We start from the raw sequence: 27,070 nt of genomic DNA on the forward strand, positions 1-27,070 counted from the left end.
ATGCGGCTGCCTGGCCCCAGCGGCCGCCGCCCCCTCCTGCTGGTGCTGCTGCTGTCTCTCCTTGCAGCCGCCGCCGCCGCCGCCCACGCCGCCGGCCCCAGCCCCAGCCAGGCCGTCGAGGTTGCGGTGATCCCGGGCCGCCCGGCCGGGTAAGCCCCGCTGCGGCCCCCCCGTCCTTGTGCCGCCTCTACGCAATAAGTCTGGAGGTCTAGGAAGACCAGGACTTTCGGATTTAGGGGAATGTGAACCCACTGCTTCGTGATAAGGATGAAGAACCAGAGCTCTTGAATTTATTAGGGCCCTCTATTTTGTAGGGGTTAGAATCCGAGGTGTACTGAGATTTTGAGGGGAGGGATTCCCCTCCCGTGTGGTAGAGACGGATATGGCTCCAGGGAATTCTAGAGTTTATTTGGAGAAGGGTCCCAGTTTATATGGGGATGGGGCTTTGAGTTCTCCTAAGATGATAGATGGGTGGGGCTGAGCTGGGATGGGGTCCCCCAAACTAACTGGGTGCTTAGGGAGGAAGAGTATGGGAGGTTATCAGGGCACTTTAAGGGGGAGTTGACATGTCCTGGTTTTCTGGGGGGCGGGGAGGCCCGAACTAATTAAGAGACCTTTTCCTAATGAGTGAGGAAGAAGTGGAGTTTTGGGTTGATGGCTTGTGGAAATTTGTGCGGAGATGGGGGGCCCTCAGATTTCATGAGGGTCGGGGGATGCTTTAGTTTCCTAGAATTAGCGAATTCCAGGCTTGAATGAGGTACCAGTGATTTCGCGGCAAGAAATCCAGAATTTCCTATAGATTTAGGGGGTTATAGCCACTCTTCCTGTCTACGGGTGACGAGATCGAAGGAAACAGTCTGCCCAGTACCCCCCCACCCCCCGCCCCCACCCCCGCCCTGCGGCCCAGCGCTCCGTTACAAAGGCCCCGGGCTCAGCTCCCGCCTCCGTCTCTGCGAATGCGTTTAGTAACCCGAGCCGCGCCGGGGGCGGGGCTGGGAAGGGGTTAACCCGGAGAAAAGGCGGGAGGGATGACTGCAGGATCGGGGGTCCGGAAGGCTCCCACCCGGGCGGCCTCCTCCCCTACTGGGCCGCACCCATCTAAAAAGAGTCCATACGCCCGACGTCCCCTTCGCAGCATCCCCCCGCTGCCCCTCTCTCCCGGCCGGCGCGCGCGGCCTCTTCCCTCGTCCCCCTTAGCCTGGGGATAATGGATTTGTCTGGGGGGCCCCTTGGTTGCGACGCACTTGCGCCCAAGCTGAGGGCTCCGCCAGCCAGAATCTGAGACCCTCCCGGCGCGGAGATTCCTCCAAGAACGACTCCTTCCTCCTGGTCAGGCGGGAAACTGAGACCCATAGACCAGGAGACTCTGGCTCCAGGACACACAACGTGGAAGGGCAGGAAGGGGCTAGAACTCAGGCCTCGGGATTCCCAGTACTGGGCTGCGGCTCCTGTATCCCCCTCCACCTCTGCACCCTGCTGGACCCATAGTCAAAGGAGGACCTCCCTCCCCAGCCGTTGAGGCCTGTGGAGTGGCGCCATCTGCCGGCCAACCGCGGGATGACGGCTGAGTCCAGGACAGGGAAGTGCGGGGAGGGCGGGGTTCTAGATTCCCAGATCGGGCTTGGAAGTGCGCTTAGAAATCCTTTTTCAGTCTTCTTCTTTTTTTAAAAATCATTTAAAAAAGACTATTAAATGTCTTTTCCAATAATACCTTACCTCAAACACTTCAGAAGAAAAATAAACGTGAGGTTGCTGTGACCTTTATCCCTGGAGAGCCTAAACCAGTTTGCCTCCTATTGTACAGATGGGGAAACTGAGGCATCGAGCACAGTGCCTCAGATTGGTCACACATCAATCTCGAGCACCCTCAAACCTTATCTTGGCTTTCCCTCCCCTACCCCTCATTGCCTTCCTTTGGGGAGTTCTACAGTGCTAGGGGCCTGAGTGACTTCCATCCTTCTATCTATAGTGTTGCTGCTTGTCGCTGCTGCCCAGGCCGATCGCCCAGGAGGAGCCGCTGCTTCAGAGGTGGGTTCTTGTAGGTGAGGTATAGGTAGGAGGGGAAAGGTGGTAGGAGAAGAGGAGCTGGGGGCTCCCTTCCTCACCCCTCGTCCCAGCTGCAGAGCTGGATGAAAGAGGAACTCAGTCGCCTCCTTTTCCACTTAGTCCCTGGCTGTCTCTGAAGCCTCCTGCAGGGTCCAGAGCTGCCGGCCCAGAAAGTGTGCAGGCCCCCAGTGGTGCCTGACTCCAGTGCCCCCAGAGCTGTCAAGGCCCAGCCTCAGCGTGAGGAAGAAACAGGTGTCCCTTAACTGGCAGCCACTGACGTGAGTGTGCAACCCTCCCCTACTAGATGCTCCCAACTCTGCCACCATTTCTGGCACATCTTTCTCTCTGCTCCCTGGGTCTCCTCTCCCTTGCTCTCTCTATCAACTTGTGTCTCTGTTTCTGTTTCTCCTTTTCTCGCCAATCGCTGTCTCTGGGTCTTTCAGTTTCTATCTCTCTGTCTCTGTCTCCATGTTCCTCTCTCTCTATTTGTTCTTTCCGTCTGTCTCTTTCTCTCATAGTTACCTGTCTCTTTGCCTCTGTGTCTCTCTTCTCTCTCTCCCTTCCTCATCTCTGTTTCTCCCACTGACTTTGTTTCTTCCAAGCCTCCAAGAATGCTCAAGGCCTGGTCCCCATAAAGAGATGGTGGGGGGCGTCGCAGAGCCTCCACTGGGAGACCTCCTGATGTGGGAGGTCTCTTTCAGTTTCGGGGAGGGGGGGGTCAGCCGAACCACTGTGACAGCTCCTTCTCTGCCCCCTCCCACCCAGGCTGCAGGAAGCCCGAGCTCTGCTGAGGCGACGGCGGCCCCGCGGGCCGGGGGCCCGGGCATTGCTGAGAAGGAGGCCCCCACAGCGAGCCCCTGCCGGCCAGTCCCGGGGTAAGAACATCCGCCCTTCCTCCGCCGGGGGGCCGGGGGTTCCGGGCCAGATAAAGCCGTCTGGTTCCCACGGTCCAGCCGCCGCCTAGCCGCCCCCCATTGTAGCTCAGCACCCCTCCCCAGGACGCAGACCCCTCTAGGGACCCCGGCGTCCGGCAGCGAGAGGTGAGTCCGGGACAGGGCCAGACGCTGGCCAGAGGCGCTGACCCGCGGGGGTGGGGCCGGGAAGCCAAGCGTCCGGGCTCCCCACTGCCGGTCGAAGAGGGGGGCGCTGTCCCGGCAGAGAAAGCGGCCGAACTTGCCCAGACAACAAAAGCGATTGTGCGGGTTGGCGCCTGCCTGGTTACCGAATGCCCAAAACTGCGGGGCGGCTAGGGGCCAAAGGCCTCCCACTACTTTCCCAACCGTCCTCCTGCCTTCCTCCCGCTCCGGCTCTCGGCCCCGGGGCTAGCACACCCCCTAGTCTCAACCACCCTCAGAAGTCCCCCTCCTGCTGTGGCCTTCAGCCCAGATGTGTCCCCTCCTCCCTAAAGTCTTCCAGATGTGGGCCTCCGGCCAGATGTGAAGACCCCCGCCCACAGTCTCAATCCACCGTTTCCCCTAATCCATTCTGACTTCTCCCAGGTGTGAGGGTCCTGGTTAGATGTGACTGCGTCCTCAAATGTGCCCCTCCAGCGTTCTGCCCACCATCCAAACCCCCAATTCCTTCATGTGCCCAGGTGCACCGACCCTTCTCTCCCCCAGATGTGCCACCTGGCTGCCCAGATGTGCCATGACAGCTGCCTACCCAGATGAAGCTCCTTCCTCTGTGACTAAGGCAGAGACAGCCTTTAGCCTCCTCCCCAAATGCGGCCCCCACTACTCTTTCCTCTTTATGGATTCAGCCCTATCTGGGGGGGAAACGGGCCCGCCCCCACCTGTTCCCTTCCCCGTCGCTCCCCTGCGGGCCCCATTCACTTGTTGGTGCGAGGCGGGGGCAGAGGGGGCGCCCCCCTCCCCCCTGCGAGTCTAGCGCCCAGCCTGCGCGCCTCTGGCTGCGCGCCCGGCCCCACGCGCCCCCGCGCGGCCGCCGGGGAGGGAGTGGTGGGGAGGGGGGGCCTGAGCGGGGGCGCGGCCGCCCTCCCCCGCGGGCGGGCGGGCGCGGCCGGGCCCCTCGGGCGGGCTGGGGCGGCGGCGCGGCGGAGCGCGGCGCTGCAGCCATGGCGGGCGGCGCGCGGCTGCTCTGGGTGTCGCTATTGGTGCTGCTGGCGCTGCTCCGGCCGCAGCCCGGGCTGGGTCGGCCCCGAGAGCGCCTCCGCGTGCGCTTCACCCCGGCCGTGTGCGGCCTGAGCTGCGTCCATGGGCCCACCGGCCCCCGCTGCACCCCGACCTGCGCGCCCCGCAACGCCACCAGCGTGGACAGCGGCGCGCCCGGCGGGGCGGCCCCGGGGGGCCCCGGCTTCCGCGCCTGTGAGTGCGGGGTGGTGGTCCCGAGGGAGGGCTTCCCCGGGTGGAGGAGGATTCCCGGGGATGGGGGAGACAGTCCCCAGGGCGCGGGAGTCCAGATTCTTTACGCAGTAGTGCTGGGGAATCCCTGGCTTATTTAAGGAAGAGAGCCTCAAATTCCTGGCTTTTGGGGTTGGGTCCTGAGGGTCTTGATTTCGCAAGCAATGAGGGTTCTCAGGGACCTGTGATGTCCCATATGAGGGGATTGGGGGCTGACTTCTGTGCCTTTGAGTCAAAGTGGGGAATACCAGAATTGAGGGTCTTGGGGGAAAGGGGTCCGAATTCTGTGACTGTGAGTAGGGGGTCCCCAGAGTCCAAGGGAGAAATCCAGGGCCATGGGGGGTTTTCCACTTTCTGCTTCTTTGGGTGGGACGGATTAGGAAAGTCTAGGATGGGAGTGCCTGTGAGGAGGGGGATTGGGGTGTGGAAAGCTGATCCTGAGAGCTGAGAGGGAAAGAGTTCGTAGAAGGAGGGTCTCTGCAGGACCCTGAGTTGCAAGGGTCGCACGTGGAAGAGCAATCCAGGCAGGAGGCCTAGGGGAAAAGGCGCCCCCTGGGGGCAGAGGGGACCGGAGGAGTGTGCGCACCAGGCTCCCCTAGAGATGGAGAGCCCTTGGTGGGGGGGTGGGCCACCTGTTGGCCCCAGGGTATGGTGGTGGGTGGGCTCTCAGGGTCTGGGCCTACCTGCCCCCAGCCCCGGAGGCCCTCTGGAGTGGGGAGTGGGGGCCCCTGGCGCCGGAGAACTCGCCCAGCCTGGCCCCCAGCCAACCCAGCCCTGGCCGGCGTGAGCTCATCTCCCGCCTGAGCCCCCGCCCACTGCCACTCCCTCTCTCCTCCCCTTCCTCCCTCCTTCCCTCACTCGCTCCCGGCCCAGCCTCAACGGGCCTGTGCCAGGAGCCTTGCCCAGGCGGGTGCCAAGCCCCTGGAGGCACAAGGAGGGGTCTGTGAATGGGGCTGACCTCGGGAGGACCTCGATGTCCTCAGCCCCTCAGCCCTCCAAGGGTGTGGGACATGGAGTTGCCTGTGCCCATCTAGCGGCCCGCCCTGGGTGTGGAGGCCCTCAGGGTGCTGGGAGGGGGGGGCCTACATTCAGGATGAGAGAAGACAGACAAGTGTATTTGGAGGTTAGGAAATGCCCCCAGACTTAGCTGGATTACCACCCGCAACCCCCCAACAGATTCCTATTTTGGAATCTTGTTTCCTAGTTAAGCCTCTCCGAGGCCTGCCACTTAATTAAGGACCCCTATTAGAGCACCCTGGAGTCCTGGCCTGACTCCTCTAACTAGGGGAGCCCAGAGTCTCTGCCCTCACGCCCTAAGCCCCTCTGCACCGCTATCAATGGACTCCGGAGACCAGCCCCTTCAGTGAAATTCCCTCACATTCTTCTGATGTAATCTCCCCAGACTGTGCCCCTCACCAGAGGACTCTAGTTTTGTCCCTCAGCTATTCCTCCCCACATCCAGGGGAAACCCCGGATTACAGATTCTATACAGTGATAACTCTGCTCCCTAGTCGAATTCACTTCCCACAAAAGGCTCCTATTTTCTGTTTCCAAGTGATCCCCAATTCCTGTCTATCCAAGTCCTTCCCTTCCAGCTGACTCCCTCCCCAGGAACTTCTGATCCATCTATCTTCAGAGAAACCCAGAATTGGTCTTGATCAGTGATCCTCCCAAGAGGACTACAGATACTGTGTTCCCCTCAAGCAGCCATTAATCAAAAAGACTTGGGTACCTAATCCCTTAGCTTAGAGGAGAGGGGGGATTCCACAGTATCTTACAGTCTTCCCAGACAATTGAGGCTCTCTTGGGCTGGGGACTCCCAAGAATCCCACTTCTCCATCTAAACCTTGTTCTCAGCACCCTCAAATTGGCCATTCCCTAGAAGACACTAGAGTCCTGTTTTTAGGTAACCCTCCTCCAAAGGACTTAAGGGATTCCTTCTGTTGAAGGGTGCCTCCGTTTCCTCTGGGATAGGCTCCCTTTCTGTTCCAGAAACCTCCAGTGGTCTTTGAACCCCAGAGTGCTGCCTTCTAACTGATCTCCTCCCAGGAGTGCAGTCTCTTTACCCTTATAAATTGAGGGGGCTCCCTCTATGCTTTCCTGTCTCCAGTGTGTGGCTCAGAATCCCAGACACGCCTTCCTGGACGGCCCCGGCCGCCTGCCCCCTTCCTGCCCTCCACACAGCTGTCTCCAGCTGTTCCCGGCAGCCCCTGGGGAGAAAGGGAGGGGGTGCCCTCGCAGGATACGTCCGGCCTTCTTTGGCTCAGCGGGCCCGGGGCTCCCCAAGGGTCCCGAATGAGGAGCCGCCGCCCTGCCCCCGCCGCACCCCTCTTTGTTTACCCCGCCGCACAGCTGGTAGTGCCCCGCCCAGAGGTGGCCTGAGGCCCAGCGAGGGCGCGCCTAGGGGAGAGCAGGCGCGTTCCCGCTGGCCCCGCCCCGGGGCTACTGGGGGCGGGAAGTCAGAGCTAGAACTGGAGAGCCGGAGCCAAGGGGAGGTGGGAGGAGACAAAGCGCGGGGGGCGGGGGGTGGCTAGGACGTCCAGATAGCCGGGAGGTGGGGTGAGAGGAGCGTGAGCGAGTGAGCCAGGGCAAATTAACTTGAGGAAAGAAAGGTGGGTGGGGCTAAAGGCAGCAGGTTAGACGCCTTGATAGGCGGGGTTTACAATCCCTCGGGTAGAAGAAGGTGATGTGGGCAGGGTGCGTAGAAGGGGAGGGGGGAAAACCGCACAGCCTGTGGGCGGAGCTTGAACGTAGTGGACTCTGCCGGGCGGGGTGTGAGCGTTCCTAGAATGGTAAGGAGACGGAGTTGCGAGCAAGGGGTAGTGCCAGGGAGTGGCAAAATGTGGGTTTGGTCAATGGAAGTGACCAGCGCTGGGTCTGAGGGGCTGAACAGTAAAAGATGGGCGGCGCTAAATGCGAAGGCAAGAGCTAGAGTGGGCGGGGCTGAGCCTACGGGCGGGTACAACGCTGTCTGGGCGGGGCTGGTACGCCGTGGACTCGGCCTGAAAGTGGGACTCGAGAGGGAGGGCGGGGTGAAATGAAAGTGAAGAAGGAGTTGGAGGGCGTGGCGAGTGGACCCAGTGGGCGGAGCTATACCATCAAGGGCTGTACGACTGGACCCAGCCAACGCAAGTGGCCAGGGTTGGGGGGGGATGACTCAAGACAGCTCATGGCGGAACGACTTTGAACTGAGAGATACCTTTGATACCTTTGATACGTGTAGTTACAACGTTAGGGACTGAGCTCGTTTGAGTGCGCTCGTCCCAAGGGGGCTGCAAGGAGGGTTGCCGGCCCTGAGTGTCCTCGCTCTCCCCCTAGTCCTGTGTCCCTTGATCTGTCACAACGGAGGTGTGTGCGTGAAGCCTGACCGCTGCCTCTGTCCCCCGGACTTCGCTGGCAAGTTCTGCCAGTTGCACTCATCGGGCGCCCGACCCCCGGCCCCGGCCATGCCAGGCTTCACCCGCTCTGTGTACACCATGCCACTGGCCAACCACCGTGACGATGAGCATGGTGAGGAAAGTGCGGCCGGAGTCCCCTCCGCCCCCTCTGTCCACCACCTTGCCGTTCCTCTGACTCCCATCTTTCCTACCTTCTCTTAAGTACCCTTCTCCAGCGCGCCCTTTCCCCCATTCCTACTCCCACTTTGCCCACCCCCGTGCCTCTCTCCAGGCGTGGCGTCTATGGTGAGCGTCCACGTGGAGCACCCGCAGGAGGCGTCGGTGGTGGTGCACCAGGTGGAGCGTGTGTCCGGCCCTTGGGAGGAGGCGGACGCCGAGGCAGTGGCGCGGGCGGAGGCGGCGGCTCGGGCGGAGGCGGCAGCGCCCTACACGGTGCTGGCACAGAGCGCGCCGCGCGAGGACGGCTACTCGGACGCCTCGGGCTTCGGTTACTGCTTTCGGGAGCTGCGCGGAGGCGAAGTGAGAGGAGGCCGGTGGGGAGGGGCCCGGAGAGTGCTACCGCGCGGGGGCGCGCTCACCCTACACTTCCCCACAGTGTGCGTCCCCGCTGCCCGGGCTCCGGACGCAGGAGGTCTGCTGCAGAGGGGCCGGCTTGGCCTGGGGCGTTCACGACTGTCAGTCGTGCTCGGAGCTCCTGGGTAAGCCCCAGGATGTCCCCGAGGTGCTCGGAGCTGGGGAGGAGTGAGAACCCGGCTGCTTCTTGTACTCTGCCCATAGTTATACCCTTACACAAATTCTAGCCATGCCTACCCGTTGTGGGGATCATTTCCAGTCTAGACCTATCCATACCGTCTGGGACCACCCACCCCACTTTCTGACTTTGGCTCCCCTGTTCTCACTCGGACTTTGCGCCATAGGCCTACTCATGCAGATCGCCAACCTAAGGCTGACCTTGCACTCAAACCATACTCAACACCTTTTAGTTCCTCCCACCCCATTTTCGTCCCCGCCCACTCCATCTCGCTCCGCGCGCCCCGGCCCAACCCTCTCCTCTCTCTACAGGTAACTCCGACCAAGTGGGCGTCCCAGATGGACCGTGTCCAGCTGGCTTTGAAAGGGTTAATGGGTCCTGCGAAGGTGAGCTGGGGCAGGCGTGGGAGAAGCTTGGGACGGGGCTGGCTGGGAGCTTGCCCCTGACGCCACTGGAACCACCCCTTCCCTCGCAGATGTGGATGAGTGCGAGACTGGCGGGCGCTGCCAGCACGGGGAGTGTGCGAACACGCATGGCGGATACACCTGCGTGTGCCCCGACGGCTTTCTGCTTGACTCGTCCCGCAGCAGCTGCATCTGTGAGTCACTGGGGCCTGAAGCTGGTCCCATGTCCACCCTACCCTCATGCCAGAACATCCCTGGGTCTAATTCCCTTAGACCACACTTCCCCCAGATGCTCCCAGACCCCAGGTTCACCCAGTCACTCTTAGATCCCCCTCAGAACGTCTCATCTCAGACTCTCATTCACCCTCAGTCTCTCTGAACCTTCTTCAGCTCCTCTATGAACCCCTCAAACCTTTTGGATTAGGATCCCCAGACTTTCATCAGCTCCTCTCAAGCCCCCAAATTTCCTCCTCTCTCTCTCGACCACCAGACCTTCTTCAGATCCTGAGATCCTTCCCAGATTCTCTCACTCACCCCTCAGACTCTCCTCAAGCCCCAAACCATTTTCAGACCTCCCAGACCCCTCAGCTCTTCCTCAGACTCTCTCAGAGCTTTCCCAAATGCCCCTCACACCCACCGAACCCTCCCTGGGACCATTCCCCTACCTCCCAGATCCCCTAGTCCCACTACACTCCCAACCCCGCCCTGAAGAATTTCCTCCCCCACCCCCAGCCCAACACGTGATCTCAGAGGCCAAGGGGCCCTGCTTCCGCGTGCTCCGCGACGGCGGCTGCTCGCTGCCCATTCTACGCAACATCACCAAACAGATCTGCTGCTGCAGCCGCGTAGGCAAAGCCTGGGGCCGGGGTTGCCAGCTCTGCCCACCCTATGGCTCAGGTGAGCGCCTCCTGCCCGCCTTTCTCTAGACTTGACACAAACAGCCCCCATTCTAGGCTCCGCCCCCAGCGCCTCCAACCAGGTTGGGCCCTAGCCTTGGCCACGCGCCCGGCATCTGAGACAGCCTGTCTTCAGACTGGACTCCACCCTGGCTTGCACATGACCTTGAAGTTAGGCTGTGTCTGCCGAGCGTCACCCCCCGCCTCGACCTCCCCTAGCCCTTGAGATAGGCTGCCTGCCCAACCTTGTCCCCAGGCTCTGGCTACCTCCCCAGCTTCTGAGACACTGCTTTCAACCTAGGTTCCGCCTTGGGCCCCGCCCCAGACACGCCCCTCCCGGAGACACCTCCCAGGCAATCTTGCTTCTTCATAAAACCAGACCCCACAATGGACCTGACTGTTTCCTGGCCTTCAACCCCATCCCTGTAGACAACAAACCAGACCCTGCCCTCAACTCCGGTCCCTGCCATCATCCCAAAGAGGGAAAAACATCCTTGGTCCCACCTTTAGCCTCTGAGATGTCCCATTCTTTGGCCACTGGGGCCTGAAGCTGGTCCCATGTCCACCCTACCCTCATGCCAGAACATCCCTGGGTCTAATTCCCTTAGACTACACTCCCCCCAGATGCTCCCAGACCCCAGGTCCCCCCAGTCACTCTTAGACCCCATTTCAGCATCCAACGCAAACCCCTAACACACTCCCAGGCTAAGCCCTACCCACGGTCAAGGCCAGACCCTAGCCCCCCCCCCACCGCTTTTCTCTCTCCTTCACCCCCCTTCCCTCTCATTCCCCCCTACTCTCCTGCCCTCTCTCTGCCCATCTTCTTCCCTTTCCTGTGTCCAGAGGGTTTTCGGGAGATCTGCCCAGCTGGCCCTGGCTACCATTACTCGGCCTCTGACCTCCGCTACAACACCAGACCCCTGGGCCAGGAACCACCCCGAGTATCCCTCAGCCAGCCCCGTGCCCCATCCTCCACCTCTCGGCCACGCACAGGTGAGCTGGTTTCTGGAGGAGGGAGTGTTGTCTCCAAGGGGAGATGAGTGGGGACACCCAAACCCAGGTCTCCACTGTTGATAGCCCTTCTTTACCAGGCTTTCTGCCCACTCATCGCCCAGAACCCCGGCCTGAGCCACGGCTAGAACCGAGGCCAGAGCCCCCCCGTCCGGGCCCTGAGCTTCCCCTGCCCAGCATCCCTGCCTGGACTGGTCCAGAGATCCCTGAATCAGGTGCGGTAGAGGGAATCAGCGGCACTGATGGGGGTATTACAGGCAGGAGTTCGGGGTGGGGGGCTCCAAAGTGAAGATTCTACAATAGAACAGATAAGGATGTGACAGCCAGAGGAGTTAAGGAATGGGTGGGGAAAGATAAAGGTTTGAAGGGTGGGGTGGTGGTTACATCAGGAGCTGGAGTCAGGCAAGCCTGGGTGCAAGTTCTCTGTCAATTGGGAAGGTCAACTTAACCTCCCTGAGGCTCAGTTTCTTCATCTATAAAATGCGGATCATTGTGAGGATTCAGCAAGCTGCCTCTGAGGTATCTGGCACATAGTAAGTGCTCAGTTAACATGAGACAAATAATTATTTTTCACGGAGGACACTTAGAACATATCTCAGGCAGAAGACTGGGGAGCAAAATATTAAAAAATGAAGACTTTGGAGTGGCATTATGGGAGGATTCAGGCAGAGGATCTGATGAGAATGTCCCATGATAAAGGAGAGCGACATCAGAGGGGGAAGACTGGGCTTGAGGGGGGACATCCGGGAGGGCGTTTTAGGCAGGGGATCTGAGGGAACTGAACTGGGATGAAAGGGACAGAAGATTCATAGAAGGGGGCACCCTGGCTCACTGGACCCCCGCAGGTCCCTCTGCAGGCGAGTGTCAACGTAATCCCCAGGTCTGCGGCCCGGGACGCTGCATTCCCCGGCCCAGTGGCTACACCTGCGCATGCGACTCCGGTTTCCGGCTCAGCCCGCAGGCCATGCGCTGCATTGGTGAGCCAGGCCGAGGGGGAGGACGGAGGCGGGGTGGGCGGCTCTACCCTGTCACCTCCTGACCAGACCCCTCCGTACCCTCAGACGTGGACGAATGTCGCCGCATTCCCACGCCTTGTGCTCCCGGGCGCTGCGAAAACACGCCAGGCAGCTTCCGTTGCGTGTGCGGGCCGGGCTTCCGAGCTGGCCCGCGGGGTGCGGAGTGTCTGGGTGAGAAATCCAGGCCCCACCCCAGCTGGGGTCTCGCTCCAGCTCTCCCTCTGGAGCAGTTCCCGCCCTCGCACTCTTCCCCACGTCCCTTCAGCCCAACTACTGCCTTGGCCTGGCCCCTGGCCCCTGGCTCCGTCTCCAAACCAGCTCCCGCTCTCACTTCGGCCCCACCGCTGCCTCTTTCCGGCCCAGCCGGCCCTTCCCGCCCTTCCCGTCGGGGCCGGTCCCTGTCGTACTACTGTCCCGCCCCTCTCCTTGACTGGGTCCCGGCTCCGCCCCTCCCTTGGCCCCGCCCCTTCAATATTCCAGACTAGCTCCTGCCCTCTCCAAGGCCCCTCCCCTGTCTCACAACTGCTGCAACCTATCTACTCACCATGACTCCTGATTTCCACCCTGCCACACCAGTGCCCCGTCCCCGAACCACCCCTTCCCTCGCTCCTGCCTTCCCTTTGTTCGGTCCCCAAAGCTGTTCTTCCCGCCCTTGCCCTCCCCAGGCCCTGCCCTCCCCAAATTGCCCCCCTCACGGTCCCCCGCTCTGCCTCTGCCCAAGCTGGGTCTCCAACTCTTGTCCTGTCCTCCCCGCTGAAGCTCCGCCTCAGCCTTAAACCGAGCCCCTCCGAGCCCCTCTACCGCCCCTGGCTCCTGCCTCGACCTGGCCCTGGCCGAAGCTTGACTCCGCCCCTGCCATCCCCGCCTCCCCGCCTCCCCAGGCCTTCTGGGGGAGGCGAGGAGGCGGAGTGTCTGGCCCAGTCCCAGCCACGCGGTTTGTGCCCGCAGACGTGGACGAGTGCCACCGCGTGCCGCCACCCTGTGACCGTGGGCGCTGCGAGAACACGCCAGGCAGCTTCCTGTGCGTGTGCCCCGCTGGGTACCAGGCTGCGCCCCACGGAGCCAGCTGCCAGGGTGAGGGATTGGGCATGTAGGGGGAAGGGTAGAGTGGCAGTGGTGAGGGATGGAGACACTGAGCAATGAGGCAGAGGGAGGCTGATTGATGGGAGAAATAGGCCAGGCTCTGACAACCAGACATGCAGCCTGTTGGGGATGGAGAGGCCAAGTGTTGGAAAACAGAAAGGCTGAGTCATGGAGGATGGAGAAGCAGAGGGATGGGGGATGGAGACGCCATTAATGGGGGAAGGGGTAGGGTTATGCAGGACAGAGTTTAAGGAGGCCCACTGATACGGACCAGAAAGACAGAGTTCTAGGAAGCAGGCAAGCAGCTGAATAGGGACTGAGGAAGTAGAGGGATGGAGAATAGAGTTAGAATGATGACGGATAAGGTGGCAGAGTGATGGAAGGTGGAGAGCAGAATCACGGGGACAGGGTGGCAGAATGATGGAGGGTGGAAGGTCAGAGCGAAGGAGGTCAGGGAGGTAGAATAGAGCATGGGGTGGGGGCGGAAGGGGCATAAAGGAGGTATGACCTGGGTCGCTTGCTCTGAGCAGATGTGGATGAATGCATCCAGAGCCCGGGCGTGTGCGGCCGAGGGGTCTGTGAGAACCTGCCTGGCTCCTTCCGCTGTGTGTGCCCGGCTGGCTTCCGGGGCTCAGCGTGTGAAGAAGACGTGGATGAGTGTGCCCAGGAGCCACCACCCTGTGGGCCAGGCCGTTGTGACAACACAGCAGGCTCCTTTCACTGTGCCTGCCCTGCTGGCTTCCGCTCCCGTGGGCCGGGGGCCCCCTGCCAAGGTGAGGGTGCTGAGTCCAAAGCCACTTCACCTCCATCTGCTGTAGGGACTGGAGACAGGTTTGGGAGACAGAGAGGCAGAGAGATGGGGCTCAGTGAAGGAGGACAGGGACAGAGGCCTGGGGGTATTGAGGGGGTGGCGAGGGTCTGGCTCCAGCATCTTCTCCCCTTTCTCCAAATATGAGGGTGCTCTCCATTCCTCCTCGTGTTTTCGATGATACTCTTGTGCTTGTGGGAACCCTGAGGAAGGGACAACTCTGAGTCAGGGAAGGCAACATGCAGGAGGTGGTGCCTTAGCCGCATCCTGGCAGCTGGAGAGACCGTTAATGGGGAAACAACGAAAGGGTCTGTCCTTCTGGGAGGAGGGAGCAGCCTGAACAAAGTCCAGGACGCTTCCTCCAGAGTAGAATGTTGGGGTGGGTGGTGATGGCGATGGGTCCAGGCCCCTTCCTCAGCCCCACTGGTCTCCTCTGCCCCAGATGTGGATGAGTGTGCCCGTAGCCCCCCGCCCTGCACCTATGGCCGGTGTGAGAACACAGAAGGCAGCTTCCAGTGCGTCTGCCCCACGGGCTTCCAACCCAGTGCTGCCGGCTCTGAGTGCGAGGGTGAGGCCGGGGAGGGAGGGAGGAGTGTGGATGGGTGAGAGGGCGTTGGGCCACTCCTCCAAAGCCACCCTCTCCTCTGTTCCCCAGATGTGAATGAGTGTGAGAACCACCTGGCATGTCCCGGGCAGGAGTGTGTGAACTCACCTGGCTCCTTCCAGTGCAGGGCCTGTCCTGCTGGTCACCACCTGCACCATGGCCGATGTACTGGTGAGATCAGGCCCTGGGTGTGACCTTGGACCTGCATCATGCCTCCTGACCCAGATCATGACCCCTGACCTGGCCTACAACCTTCTAACCTGGATCTCAATCCCCTTACCTGGACCACAACCCCCAGAGCCTGACTGCAATTCTTGACCTAGACTATGAACCCCTGATCAGACTGCAGTTCCTGATTTGGACCAGGACCCTTGGCCCTGAGTGTGACTGCTGACTCTGTGACCAATGAACCCTCAACTTGACTGTGACATTTGACCTAAACGTAACTGCTGACCACAACCCTGACTACAACCCATGACTCTGTGTGGTGCTTGACGCTGCCTCTTTCACTGCCCCTGCCCCTTCCCTGGGGCCTGATTGTCTTCATGATCCTGGACCCTGACCCCTGACTAGAGACTCTGGCCCCGGACTCACCAGAATGCCACCTAATTATCCTGGTTTATAATACCTGACCCCTTACCCTAATTAATGTCTGACCCCTGTCTCAGTCCAGAGTCCCTTCACCTGACCCCAGGATCCTGGCACAGGGAGTTCCCAGAAACCCAGACTCAAGGACCCCCAACCCGTCTCCCCTACCCACTTCTGCCATGGAGCCTTCACCTCATATCCAACCCAAGACACTTCCCATCACCTTCTTCAGACCCCTCTCCCCCAAGGGGATCCATCAGTGTGTTCCTAGACAGAACCCCTTCTGAAATCCCCATTCCCACAGATGTGGACGAATGCCTTTCGGGAGCCTCCTGTGGCCCCCACGGCCACTGCACTAACACTGAAGGCTCCTTCCGCTGCACCTGCGCGACAGGCTACCGGGCGCCACCTGGTCGGCCCGGGCCCTGCGCAGGTGGGCTGGGCGGGGAAAAGGCTGGACAGCCTGGGAGTGGGACTTGGCTTCCTGGGTAAAGCCTGGTGGGGAGGTGGGAGCTGGACTAAGGGACTGCAGGTGGAATTTAGAAACCGGCCATCGGGGTGTGGCTTGGGGGACAGAGTTGCTCCTTTGTAGGCGGGGCTTGGGTCTCGGGGGCGGGTCTGGTAACCCCGCCGCCCTATCTCTGGGTACCCTAGACGTGAACGAGTGCCTGGAGGGCGACTTTTGCTTCCCCAACGGCGAGTGCCTCAACACCGACGGCTCCTTTGCCTGTACTTGTGCTCCCGGTTACCGGCCCGGACCTCGCGGAGCCTCTTGCCTCGGTCCGTACCCAGGCTGGACCTGGATCGGGAAAGGGTGGGGAAAGGGAGGGGCGGAGTTGGGAGACAAAAGGGGAAAGGGTGGAGTGTGGATAAATTGGGCAGTAAATGGAAAGGATGGAGCCAAACCCGTCGGAGAGGTGGGGCTTGCAGGAAAGGGAGGAGCCTAAGGCAGGTGGGGAAGGCGTTAAGGTCTTGGATCTGGAGGGGCGGGGAAAGGGCGGTGGAGGGGCGCGGCTTGGAATGTTAAGCAAAGGAGATCCGCCTGCGGTTTCCGACACTGTCCCGCAGACGTGGACGAATGCAGCGAGGAGGACCTCTGCCAGAGCGGCATCTGTACCAACACGGACGGCTCTTTCGAGTGCGTCTGTCCTCCAGGACACCGCGCTGGCCCAGACCTCGCCTCCTGCCTCGGTGAGAGGCCTCGCCTCTGCCTGGTCCCTCTCCCCTCTGCGTCCTGGTCTCCCCCATTTGTCTCCCCCCTCTGCCTCTCCTCTGCTGCTTTCTCCCTCCCCCTTTCCTGCGACTCCCGCCTCCCTCTTCAGACTCTCCTCTCCCCTCCTTGACTCCCCCACCTTTTTTCCTTTCCCTCCCTGCCTCTCCCATCTGACTGCCCTGCCTCCCCCCCGCAGACGTGGACGAATGTCGGGAGCGGGGCCCAGCCTTGTGCGGGGCCCAGCGTTGTGAGAATTCCCCCGGCTCCTACCGCTGTGTCCGCGACTGCGACCCTGGCTACCACGCAGGCCCTGAGGGCACCTGTGACGGTGAGACCACTGCCCCACCCCCACGAAGAGTCGCAGAAGCCGGCTCCAGGCCTCACGGACTTGGGGGGCGGGGAGGGAAAGGGCTCCCAACCAGTGTACTTGACTCTCCTAATCGTGGTGGAAACAAGCCACCAGCGTGTCTTTATAATTTTTTGTAGAGGGGAGACAGGAGGATAGGGGAAGACACTCTTGTCAGGAAACAGGGCAAGCCTCGCTTCCAGAAGCAGCCCAGATTTGGGGGTGGGGGGGGATGGTGTGTGGGTCAGCATTTTGTGGAACAGATGAAATGACTGCGGACTGCCTTGGGCTCTTGGGTTGCCAGACCCCCGATTCGAGGAAAGCTAGTTTCATGGGACCTCATTCATTAATTCCACAAGAATTCATTAAGCAACTACAGTGTGCAACACTGGCAGTAGAACAGGCAATAAGTAAAACAGAATCCCTGTCCTCATGGAGTTGACGTTTTAGGGGGAGAGACAGACAATAAATATGTAAATATGAACTCGATTTATTCAGCAAACCATTTGGGGGCACCTACTGGGTATCAGGCACTGTTCTACACCCTGGGGATACAATGAGGAGCAAGACAGGCACAAACCCCTGCCAACGTGGAGTTTGCATTCTAGGGAGGTGACAGTTGGCATACCAATAACTACATGGATATAAGAAGTTTAAGAAGGAAAGTAAAGCAGGATAAATGGACAGAGATGACAGGGCAGTAGGGGTAGGGGTGCTAGGTCTAGACCTAGACCCTTGAGTGAAGCAAGGGAGGGAGCCATGCAGATAGCTGAGGGAAGTGTTCCTGACAGAGGGGACAGCAAGTGCAAAGGCCCTGAGGCAGGACCATGTTTAGGCTATTTGAGAAATGGTAATGAGGCCTTAAGAGGTATCAATGCTTGTTGATTTTTAGAAGCTCAGACTCCTAGAATACCAGATTCAGAGACTTCTCAGTCATGGGAACTGGAAGCAGCACCAGGAACCTGTGAATCCAGGCCTGTGACTCCCCTCTCCTTCCCCCATCCCCTCCCCACTCTTTTGCAGACGTGGATGAGTGCCAGGAATATGGCCCAGGGATTTGTGGGGCCCAGCGCTGTGAGAATACCCCTGGCTCCTACCGCTGCACACCTGCCTGTGACCCTGGCTACCAACCCACACCAGGGGGCGGATGCCAGGGTGGGTGTCCCTGGGGCAATGGGTGAGATGTGGAGGGGATAGAAGGTCCAGCAATGGCCTGACTGTCTGGTGGTTGCAGATGTGGACGAATGCCGGAACCGGTCCTTCTGCGGGGCCCATGCCGTGTGCCAGAACCTGCCTGGCTCCTTCCAGTGCCTCTGTGACCAGGGCTACGAGGGGGCGCGGGACGGGCGTCACTGCGTGGGTACGGGGCTCCAGGGGGTGGGTGGGGCCAGAGGGTGGGGAAGAGGTTGTCAGGCCCTGCTTCTCTCCATAGATCTGAATGCATGTAAACTTTAGGGGTATGGAATTTAGACCTTGGAATATAAGCTCATCTTCATGTCACTCAGGAACCCCTATTTACCTAGATTTTATTTGGGCCGTGCTTTAAAAATGCATGCATAAAGTAGTAAAAGTACACTAATTTTTTTTTTTTTGGCCGCACTGCGCGGCATGTGGGATCTTAGTTCCTGACCAGGGATCAAACCCGCGCCCCCTGCGGTGGAAGCGCAGAGTCTTTACCGCTGGACTGCCGGGGAAGTTCCAAAACTGCACTAATCTTAAGTGTACATAAACATCCTTTATTTTTTTCCCAACATTTTACGAGGAATTTTTTTTTTTTTTTTGCCGTGCCCCGCGGCTTGTGGGATCTTAGTTCCCGACCAGGGATTGCACCCCGGCCACGGCAGTGAAAGCGCCGTGGAAATCCCACGGACCGCCAGGGAAATCCCAAGGAAATTTTCTAAACATACAGAAAGTTAAAAGGCCTGTAGAATGAAACATCAGCATACCCATGGTCTATATTCTATTATTATCATTTGGTTATGCTTGTTTCCTCACACATCTTTCCATTAATCCACAAAATTTTTTGGGTAGAATTTTAAGATTAAACTGCAGGCTTCAATATACTTCCCCCTAAATTCTTCTGTGCATAATGTATGTCATTAACCAGAGTTCAATTTGTGCTTACAGATATTTTTATTTGAGGTTCAATTTACATACAGTGCAATGCATGAGTCTTAATTATACACTCACTTAGTTTTGACAAATGCAAACACAACAGGCTTCATTTGTTTAAAGGGCATTAAACTGAAGTCCTGGGAAATATTTGAACTTCAGGCATACGTGGATCCAGGAATTGGAACAAGGCTAGCTGTTCTCCCAGCTCTGCTATCCTCTAATGCATTTATTTTCGGGCAGATTCTCTTTTCACAATGACAAAAGTGGCCCTAGCACCTCTGGTTGACATCCTTAGCTTGACATCCCTGGCTACAGAGGGAGGCTCTTTCTCCATATTTCTAGAATGAGTCCCAGGACTGGCTTTGATTGGCCCAGCTTGGTCACTGCCTGTCTCTGAATCAGAGAAATGCGGCAGTCTGCTTGGCCTGCTCAAAACTTAGGTTGGAGGAGCAGAGTGTTCCCAAGGGAAATTCAGGGTTTGTCACCAAAAGATAAGCAGATGATGGGATCTGGGCCATTAAAATACTCACACTCAAAGCCCAGACTTTTAGACTTACGGAATTCCAGAAGTTTACAACCATTGACTCCCTCTTCCCTGTTGTCTCCTGTTCACAGATGTGAATGAATGTGAGACGCTACAGGGTGTGTGTGGAGCTGCCCTGTGTGAGAATGTGGAAGGCTCCTTCCTCTGTGTCTGCCCCAACAGCCCTGAGGAGTTTGACCCCATGACTGGGCGCTGTGTTCCCCCTCGGACGTCTGCTGGTGAGACTGAGATCAATGTCTACTTAACTGATGGCTGCCGGCCCCGCAGAAAAATAATGGGATCTAACCATTCCTGATGTGGACAGCTGCCATCAGATGCTGTTGTTTTATTTTTTTTATTTTTTATTATTATTTATTTATTTATTTATTTATTTTGCGCTGTCCTGGGTCTTCGTTTCTGTGCGAGGGCTTTCTCTAGTTGTGGCAAGCGGGGGCCACTCTTCATCGCGATGCGCAGGCCTCTCACTATCGTGGCCTCTCTTGTTGTGGAGCACAGGCTCCAGACGCGCAGGCTCAGAAGTTGTGGCTCACGGGGTCTAGAGCTCAGGCTCAGTAGTTGTGGCTCACGGGCCTAGTTGCTCCGTGGCATGTGGGATCTTCCCAGACCAGGGCTCGAACCCGTGTCCCCTGCATTAGCAGGCAGATTCTCAACCACTGCGCCACCAGGGAAGCCCCGATGCTGTTGTTTTAAACAACAAAAACCTTCAGAACACATGAGTTAACCTGGGTGTGGGACTCAGTGTCAGGAGATGTAGATCCTGGTTCTGACTTTACCAGATTACTTCATTCAACATATGTTCACTGAGTTTAGGCCCTTTTCTGGGCCCTGGGGACACAGTAGTGACCAGGAGAGACCACCCTGTCTTCAAGGGGCTCACAATCCAGTGGGGGCAGATAGCAATATAACCTGATGGTAACAACCCAGAGTGATCAGGACTGGGATGGATGAGGCACAGGCCAGAGCAAACAAGCCTATGATGGGAAAGGCTAGGGCATGGTGGGAATCCAGAGGAGGTACCTCCCCAGCCTTGAAGGAGAGTTAGGGAGGGCTTCCTGTAGGAGGGGATGTCTGAACTGAGAGTAGTAGGATGAGTAGAAATAAGCCAAGCCAAGTGGATGAGGGAGGGCATTCTGGGCAGAGGATACAGCAAGGGCAAAGGCCTGGCAAGGCAAGAGAGGACCCGACATGTTTGAGGGACTGAAATAAGTTCAGGGTGACATGCTCTACAGAGCAAGGGAAGGGGTGGGGAGAAGTGAGGCTGCAGAAGGAGTCAGGCGCCAGACCACACTGACTTATTACCGTGGTCAGGAGGTTGGACTTTTCTTGAGGGCACTCTGGCACCATGGAAAGGTTTTGAGCGGGAGAGGGGTATGATCAGATTTTGGAACTTCCTCTGGCTGCCATGTGAAGGTGGATTGGAGTGGGGCTGGGACCTGAGCAGAGAGGACAGGGCTGGACCAAGGCAAGGGCCATGGGAGGGGAGGAGAGGGCAGGTGGGAGAGGGGCTCAAGAGGCCAAAGTGGACAGGCTGTGGGGCTGCCTGGGTCAGGGAGAGGTGTCCAGGCCTAGGTCTAGATTTGGGTGTGAAGATTCTGAGACCAGATTGGGACACGTTGGATGTGAGGCCCCAGGGAGGCCTCCAGGCGGCCAGGGAAATCCCCTCTTCTCCTACCTGAACTGCAGCTTGGATGATGGGCCGGACGCTTGGGAGAGTGAGATGGGGAGGCAAGAGGTACAGAAATTAGAGGAGGTGAGAATGGGAGAGAGATGATGACAGAGGCTGAGAGGTGTGGAGTCGGTTCTGCCACATGGGGCCTCAGTTTCCCCATCCATAACATAGGGGCTGGAGGCTCAGCCCACACTGTCTCCTCAGGCACGTTCCCGGGCCCGCAGCCCCACGTACCCGCCAGCCCCAGTCTGCCAGCCAGGCTGCCACCACCGCCGTCCCGCCGGCCCAGCCCACCTAGGCAGGGCCCTGTGGGCAGCGGGCGCCGGGAGTGCTACTTTGACACGGCAGCTCCGGATGCATGTGACAACATCCTGGCCCGGAACGTGACGTGGCAGGAGTGCTGCTGCACTGTGGGTGAGGGCTGGGGCAGCGGCTGCCGCATCCAGCAGTGCCCAAGCACCGAGACAGGTGGGCATGGGCCGCTGGGTGGACACAGGGCGGAGGGTTTGGGTAGCAATAGGTGGACGTGGGACTGGGACAAAGGGACACATTTGGACAAGGGACTGAGGTGCTGGTATTGCACGGGCAAGAGTGAGCTGCCAGCCAGGTGGGCGCGAGTCTGAGAGGTGGATACAAACAGGCACAGGGGCTAAAGACTTGGGCAGTGAAGGGTGGGCACTGAGGCAAGTGGGCACAGGCAGGCCCAAGGCAGGGGCTGGGGCACGGGTGTCTGGGCTCAGCCTTGTCTCTGTGTGCAGCTGAGTACCAGTCATTGTGCCCCCACGGCCGGGGCTACCTGGCGCCCAGCGGAGACCCGAGCCTCCGGAGAGGTAAGGCCCGCCCACCCTCAGCCCCCAGGCCCAGCTCTGTCTCACGCTATCTCTGTTTTCTTTATCTCTGTCTCTCCCCCTCCCACCCTTATCCTCTGTATCTCTCCCTCTGGGTCTCTCTTGCCATCTCTGTCTTTCTCTTCCCTGATCATGCCCCGCAGCTACACACACACCCCCCATCCAGCCCACCCCACAACCTGGCCTGCCTCCCCCACCTCCCCCCGTCTCTCTTGATGGGGGTGTGTGTGCCTCTGACCATCCTTCCCGCAGACGTGGACGAATGCCAGCTCTTCCGAGACCAGGTGTGCAAGAGCGGCGTGTGCGTGAACACGGCCCCAGGCTACTCATGTTATTGCAGCAATGGCTACTACTATCATGCCCAGCGCCTGGAGTGCATCGGTAGGAACCCCACCTCCACCGGCACTCACACCCCCGCCTGGGACTCTCCCAACCCTTGGCCACTCCAGCTCCTCTCTGGAATGTGGCCACCACCAGCAGGAAGTCCTTCCTGGAGTCTAGACTCCATCCATCCCACCGTCAATGCACCGGGGAAATGGGAAAGGGGAGAGGGCTGCTTCTTGATCACTTCCTCCATGCCTCCCTAGATAACGACGAGTGCGCGGACGAGGAGCCAGCCTGTGAGGGCGGCCGCTGCGTCAATACCATAGGCTCTTATCACTGCACGTGCGAGCCCCCACTTGTGCTGGACGGCTCGGGGCGCCGCTGCGTCTCCAACGAGAGCCAGAGCCTCGGTAACCCCGCCCCCCGCCCCGCCCCGCCGGTTAGCCCCGCCCAGGTCTCTCCCACGCTGTCCAGCCCCTCATTACCCCCACTCAGCCTCCCGCGTGCACCCGGGGCACGCCCCTTCACGCCCCATTTAGCTTCCGGTCTCGGTGTTTGACTCTCGGAACAAGAGGCCAGCGGACCTGGTTAAAGACGAAGGTTGTAGAGGAGCCTCCCTGCCACTTACTGGCCCTGCGTACACGTGCACGTTCCTTATCGCCTCTTGGACCCCAGCTTCCTTTCTGCACATTGGGTGGATTGGCAATAGCCCCTACTTTATAGGGTGGCTCTGAGGAATTTTATTTTTAAGAACAGAATGGGACCTGGTCTTACTAAGTGCTAAAAGTGTGCTTTCTATTATTTCCCTGTGGGTCTCTGTCTCTTTGCACCCCTCTGTGGGTTTCTGTCTTTAGGCCTTTCTCTGAATTTCTGACACTCTCTGCCTCTGTCTTTGCTTTTAGGTCTGTTTCTCTCTGCATCTTTGCTTTCCTCTGTTTCTTTGAGTCTCTCTTTCGATGTGTTTGTGTTTATTTCTTTGGGTCCTCTCTCTCTTTTTGCCCACTGACCCAAAGTCTCTTCTCCTCCCAATCCCTTTTCCTACAACGTCCTTCCACATCCTGAGACTTTATTCAACAATGCTCAGAGAGGAAAAGCAACTGCCCTGGGGTCACAGAGCCCCTGCAGCGGCCAGTCTTGGATAGAATCCTCCTCTCAGACCCTCTCACCCTCCTATATGATAGCCTTGTGCCAGACCAAGCCCCGTACTCATCTGGAGCTACCTCAGAGGACTTCCGGGAGTCAGATCACAGCTGCTGAGAAGGATTTGGTGACAGGCAGAGGATGGCTGGGCTGCTCCAGTAGGGAGGAGATTGAGCATTTGGGAGGGCTTGAGTTTCTTCCCGCCTTGATGCATCCTGTCTCTGCCCTCAGACGACAATCTGGGAGTGTGCTGGCAGGAAGTGGGGGCTGACCTCGTGTGCAGTCGCCCTCGGCTGGATCGCCAGGCCACCTACACAGAGTGCTGCTGCCTCTATGGCGAGGCCTGGGGCATGGACTGTGCCCTCTGCCCAGCACAGGACTCAGGTACTGCCACCTGCCTGGGCCACACTCCGAGACTCTGCCCCTCATGCTCCAAATCCAGGTCCTCAGACTCCTAGTCTTAGACCCCAAGGTCTCCCAAAACTTGGTCCCTCAGACCCCTGTGTCCCAGTGCATTCCTAAATCTTAGACCCCAAGTCATAACCCAAAGACCTCCAAGCCTCAACCACAGAAACCCCAAGGCCTGACTCAGCAGGTCTCATAGTTCCAGTCCCAAAAGGTCCTAAGGTCTGATCTCTCAGACCTTCAACTCCTGGTCTCTAGAAGCCCAGGACAGACCATGAGACCCCTCCCCCAAATCCTGGACCTTTAGACCTCCAATACCAGTTGCTCAGATCCTGCCATCCTGGCTCACAGACTCTGGTCATAGCTCGCAAACCTCCAAGTCCCAGTGGCTTGGATACCCACATCCAGGTGCCTAAGAAGCCAACACACAGCTCCAGAGATCTCCATGCCTTGGCTCTAAAAAGCCCTGAGTCTCCCTATTCTCAGCCCTTGGGAAACCAGTGCCAGTCCTAGGCCCTTGCTCCTCTGACTTCCAGGTCCCATGGTTCAGATCCCCTCCCATGCATCCTGACCCCTCAGGCACCTGGTACTTCCCAGTCCTGGTCCCTAAAACACCTCCATCCCATTTTTGTAGGCCCCTAGCCCCAGATCTCATGGGCCCCCAAATTCCAGCACTTGGACCCTGATTTCTAGCCGCAGTCCTCAGTACTCCCGATCCCAGTGCCTTGGAATCCCCATCTCAGTCCTCAGACCTTCAATCCTGGCTCCAGAACCCCTGATCCCAAGCCTGCAATCCCAGTCTCCTCCTTTGAAGCCCCTCTAATGCCTCAGCCCACGGCCCTCCCCACCCTCTCCTTCGGGCTTCTCTTCCCCGAGGGGGGACGTGAATGATGGGTGCCGAGGAAGCAAGGGCTGATTGTTAGGCTTGGCTCCTGTTCGCAGATGACTTTGAGGCCCTGTGCAATGTGCTGCGCCCCCCCTCATATGGACCCGCACGGCCAGGTGGCTTTGGACTCCCCTACGAGTATGGCCCAGACCTAGGTTCACCTTACCAGGGCCTTCCGTACGGGCCTGAGTTGTACCTGCCACCCGTCCTACCCTATGACCCCTACCCACCGCCACCTGGGCCCTTCGCGCGCCGGGAGGCCCCCTACGGGACGCCACCCTTCGACATGCCCGACTTTGAGGACGATGGTGGCCCCTACGGTGAATCCGAGGCTCCTGCTCCACCCGGCCCGGGCTCCCGCTGGCGCTATCGGTCCCGCGACACCCGTGGCTCCGTCCCAGAGCCTGAGGAGTCGCCTGAAGGTGGAAGCTATGCTGGTGAGTACTGCGGCCCGAGTGATGGGGACTAAGATGAGAAGCCAGGTGTGCAGAGGAGTGGAGATGGGGAAGGGAGGAAAGGAGGGGGAGGAGGAGAGACAGAGACAGAAACGAAGAGAAGCCGCGGGAGAGACAGGCTCAGAGAGATGGGAAAACGGAGATATTGTCGGAGAGAGCGACAGAGAGCACGGATGAAGAGGAACAGAGACATCCCTGTAGACCTTCCTAGAAAGCGATGAGGACAGAAGGAAAGCTAGAGAGCAGAGCGATGTAAACATCCTGGCCTCACAGCGCCCCCCAGAGTCCTGGAGCGGGATGGGCAGTTTTAGAAGGGGACCCACCGAACCTGGGGCGCGGCCCCACCCGAACCCCGGAGTCCCCGCACTCTCCGCAGGCGCCCAGGCTGGGCCCTACGAAGGGCTGGAGGCGGAGGAGTGTGGGATCCTGGACGGCTGCGCCCACGGCCGATGTGTGCGTGTCCCCGAGGGCTTCACCTGCGACTGCTTCGATGGCTACCGCCTGGACATGACCCGCATGGCCTGCGTCGGTGAGGGGTGGGCCGGGGCCAGCATGGAGGTGGGGTACAAGAGAGGGTGGAAGCCTTTACTAGGGTGGGTAATCAGGGACGTCAAGGAGACCGGCCAGCCCCGGTGGGGAGCAGAAAGTAATTTTTGCTCAGGGACCGGGCTTGCCTGAAGGACAGGTCAGGCTGGGAGGAAAGTGGAGCTTGACCACAGCACTGTGGCTGAGCTTGAAGCAGGATGGAAGGATAGGATCCTGCAGGCGTGATTTCTAAGAACTCCCAGGGCTACCTTGGGCAGTTTGCTTGACCTCTTTGAAGAGCTTTCAGTCTTCCCATCGAATAGGAATTATGTCTGCCTAGTTTAGACAGTAGTAAAGCAGAGTGATTACAATCAGGGACTCTGGGGGAGTTGGATAGACCTCAGGCTCAGTCCAGCAGCTTGCTGTGTGACCCCGGACAGGTCACTGTCCCTTGCTCAGTTTTTCTTACCTGAAAAATGAGTATAGTCGTAGAACCCATTTCATAGAGTCGTGAACATTGATTTACAATGACAGTGAGGCCTATGTGTAAAGCTCAGAGAAGAGAACTGAGTTCCTCAAAGTCTCACAGCCAAGAAATGGCAAGGGGGCTGGGCACTCGGGGTCTTTGTGAGCTGGTCTGCGAACCCCCTGGGCAGAGTGTGGGCTTTTTGTGTGACATGGGGTAAGGGGCTTCCCCACGCTAGGCCTCAGTTTGCACAGTACCTAGCTCACAGGGTTATTGGGAGGATAAAGTTAATACATGTAATATACTTAAAACAATGTCTGGCACAGAGTGAGTACTTATTGTTGTTCATACCGTCATTAGTATTGTTTTTCTAACAAAAACATAGTGTCCTAGGGGCTACCACACTCATCTCACAGAACACAAGGCTGAGGCACAGAGAGGTTAAGTTACTGCCCAGGCTCACACAGCCAACAGGTGGTAGTGGCTGGATTCCACTCCAACAGGAGGCTCAGCATCCACACCCCTCTGCACCAGGAGCCTCAGGGGCCAGGGACGTGGGCTCCTGGGTCCCCAGCTCTGAACAGCGCTCCTGGTATCCCCCCCCTCCCCAGACATCAACGAGTGTGACGAGGCCGAGGCGACCGCCCAGCTCTGCGTCAACGCGCGCTGCGTCAACACGGATGGCTCGTTCCGCTGCATCTGCCGCCCAGGATTCGCACCCTCGCACGAGCCGCACCACTGCACGCCCGCCAGGCCCCGGGCCTGAGCTCCAGCAGCCGTGGACCGCCCACTCCGCGCCTGCGTACGCGGGGTCCCTGCTGCACACACCCGCCCTCCTGCTTTCGCGCATGCGCACAGGGATGCCGGACCCGGAGCAGAGGATGGTCGATGGGACAGATGGGGAGGAGGAGAACCCTTCCTACGGACGCCGCGGGCCCGGGCTTAGCCCATGGTCCCCTTCATATTCCCGCTCCTTTTTATAAAAATGTTCAATTAAAAAACACCTATTTTGTATCTTCTGTCTCTGTCTTCCTAATGTTTCTCCCACTTTGGCTCTAGAGTTTGTTCTTTGAGCTACTAAATCACATCCTCTCGCCGTCCCTACTTCTTCATTCCCGTGCCCCTGTCACTTGGTCTATCTCTGCCTCCCTTGGTCTTTGCTCTTCTCC

General features: G+C 58.9%; 1 protein-coding gene across 2 annotated transcripts; it reads left to right on the forward strand.

Annotated features, from left to right (window-relative positions):
* LTBP4 (latent transforming growth factor beta binding protein 4) lies at positions 1 to 26,915 on the forward strand (the record flags this gene model as incomplete). 2 transcript variants are annotated; one of them, XM_079724428.1, is made up of 33 exons in its annotated part: positions 1 to 149; positions 1,970 to 2,028; positions 2,186 to 2,324; positions 2,812 to 2,921; positions 7,725 to 7,916; positions 8,076 to 8,323; positions 8,400 to 8,502; positions 8,867 to 8,941; positions 9,031 to 9,153; positions 9,692 to 9,856; positions 10,699 to 10,848; positions 10,947 to 11,081; positions 11,712 to 11,843; positions 11,928 to 12,053; positions 12,831 to 12,956; positions 13,496 to 13,738; positions 14,216 to 14,341; positions 14,429 to 14,548; positions 15,270 to 15,398; positions 15,620 to 15,745; positions 16,034 to 16,156; positions 16,375 to 16,506; positions 17,548 to 17,679; positions 17,759 to 17,884; positions 19,255 to 19,401; positions 21,057 to 21,320; positions 21,611 to 21,682; positions 21,953 to 22,081; positions 22,288 to 22,434; positions 23,396 to 23,548; positions 24,512 to 24,892; positions 25,287 to 25,439; positions 26,513 to 26,915. In XM_079724428.1, 33 exons carry the CDS (start codon positions 1 to 3, stop codon positions 26,665 to 26,667), a joined length of 4,890 nt encoding a protein of 1,629 aa, XP_079580554.1. In that variant the 3' UTR covers positions 26,668 to 26,915. The 2 variants fall into 2 exon arrangements, with proteins under 2 accessions (XP_079580554.1, XP_079580555.1); XM_079724429.1 differs by lacking the exons at positions 1 to 149; positions 1,970 to 2,028; positions 2,186 to 2,324; positions 2,812 to 2,921 and adding an exon at positions 4,121 to 4,370.
* Positions 26,916 to 27,070: the final 155 nt, after the last annotated feature.

The sequence above is a fragment of the Hyperoodon ampullatus genome, assembly GCF_949752795.1.
Source record: "Hyperoodon ampullatus genome assembly, chromosome: 18".
Taxonomy (NCBI): Eukaryota; Metazoa; Chordata; class Mammalia; order Artiodactyla; family Ziphiidae; genus Hyperoodon; species Hyperoodon ampullatus.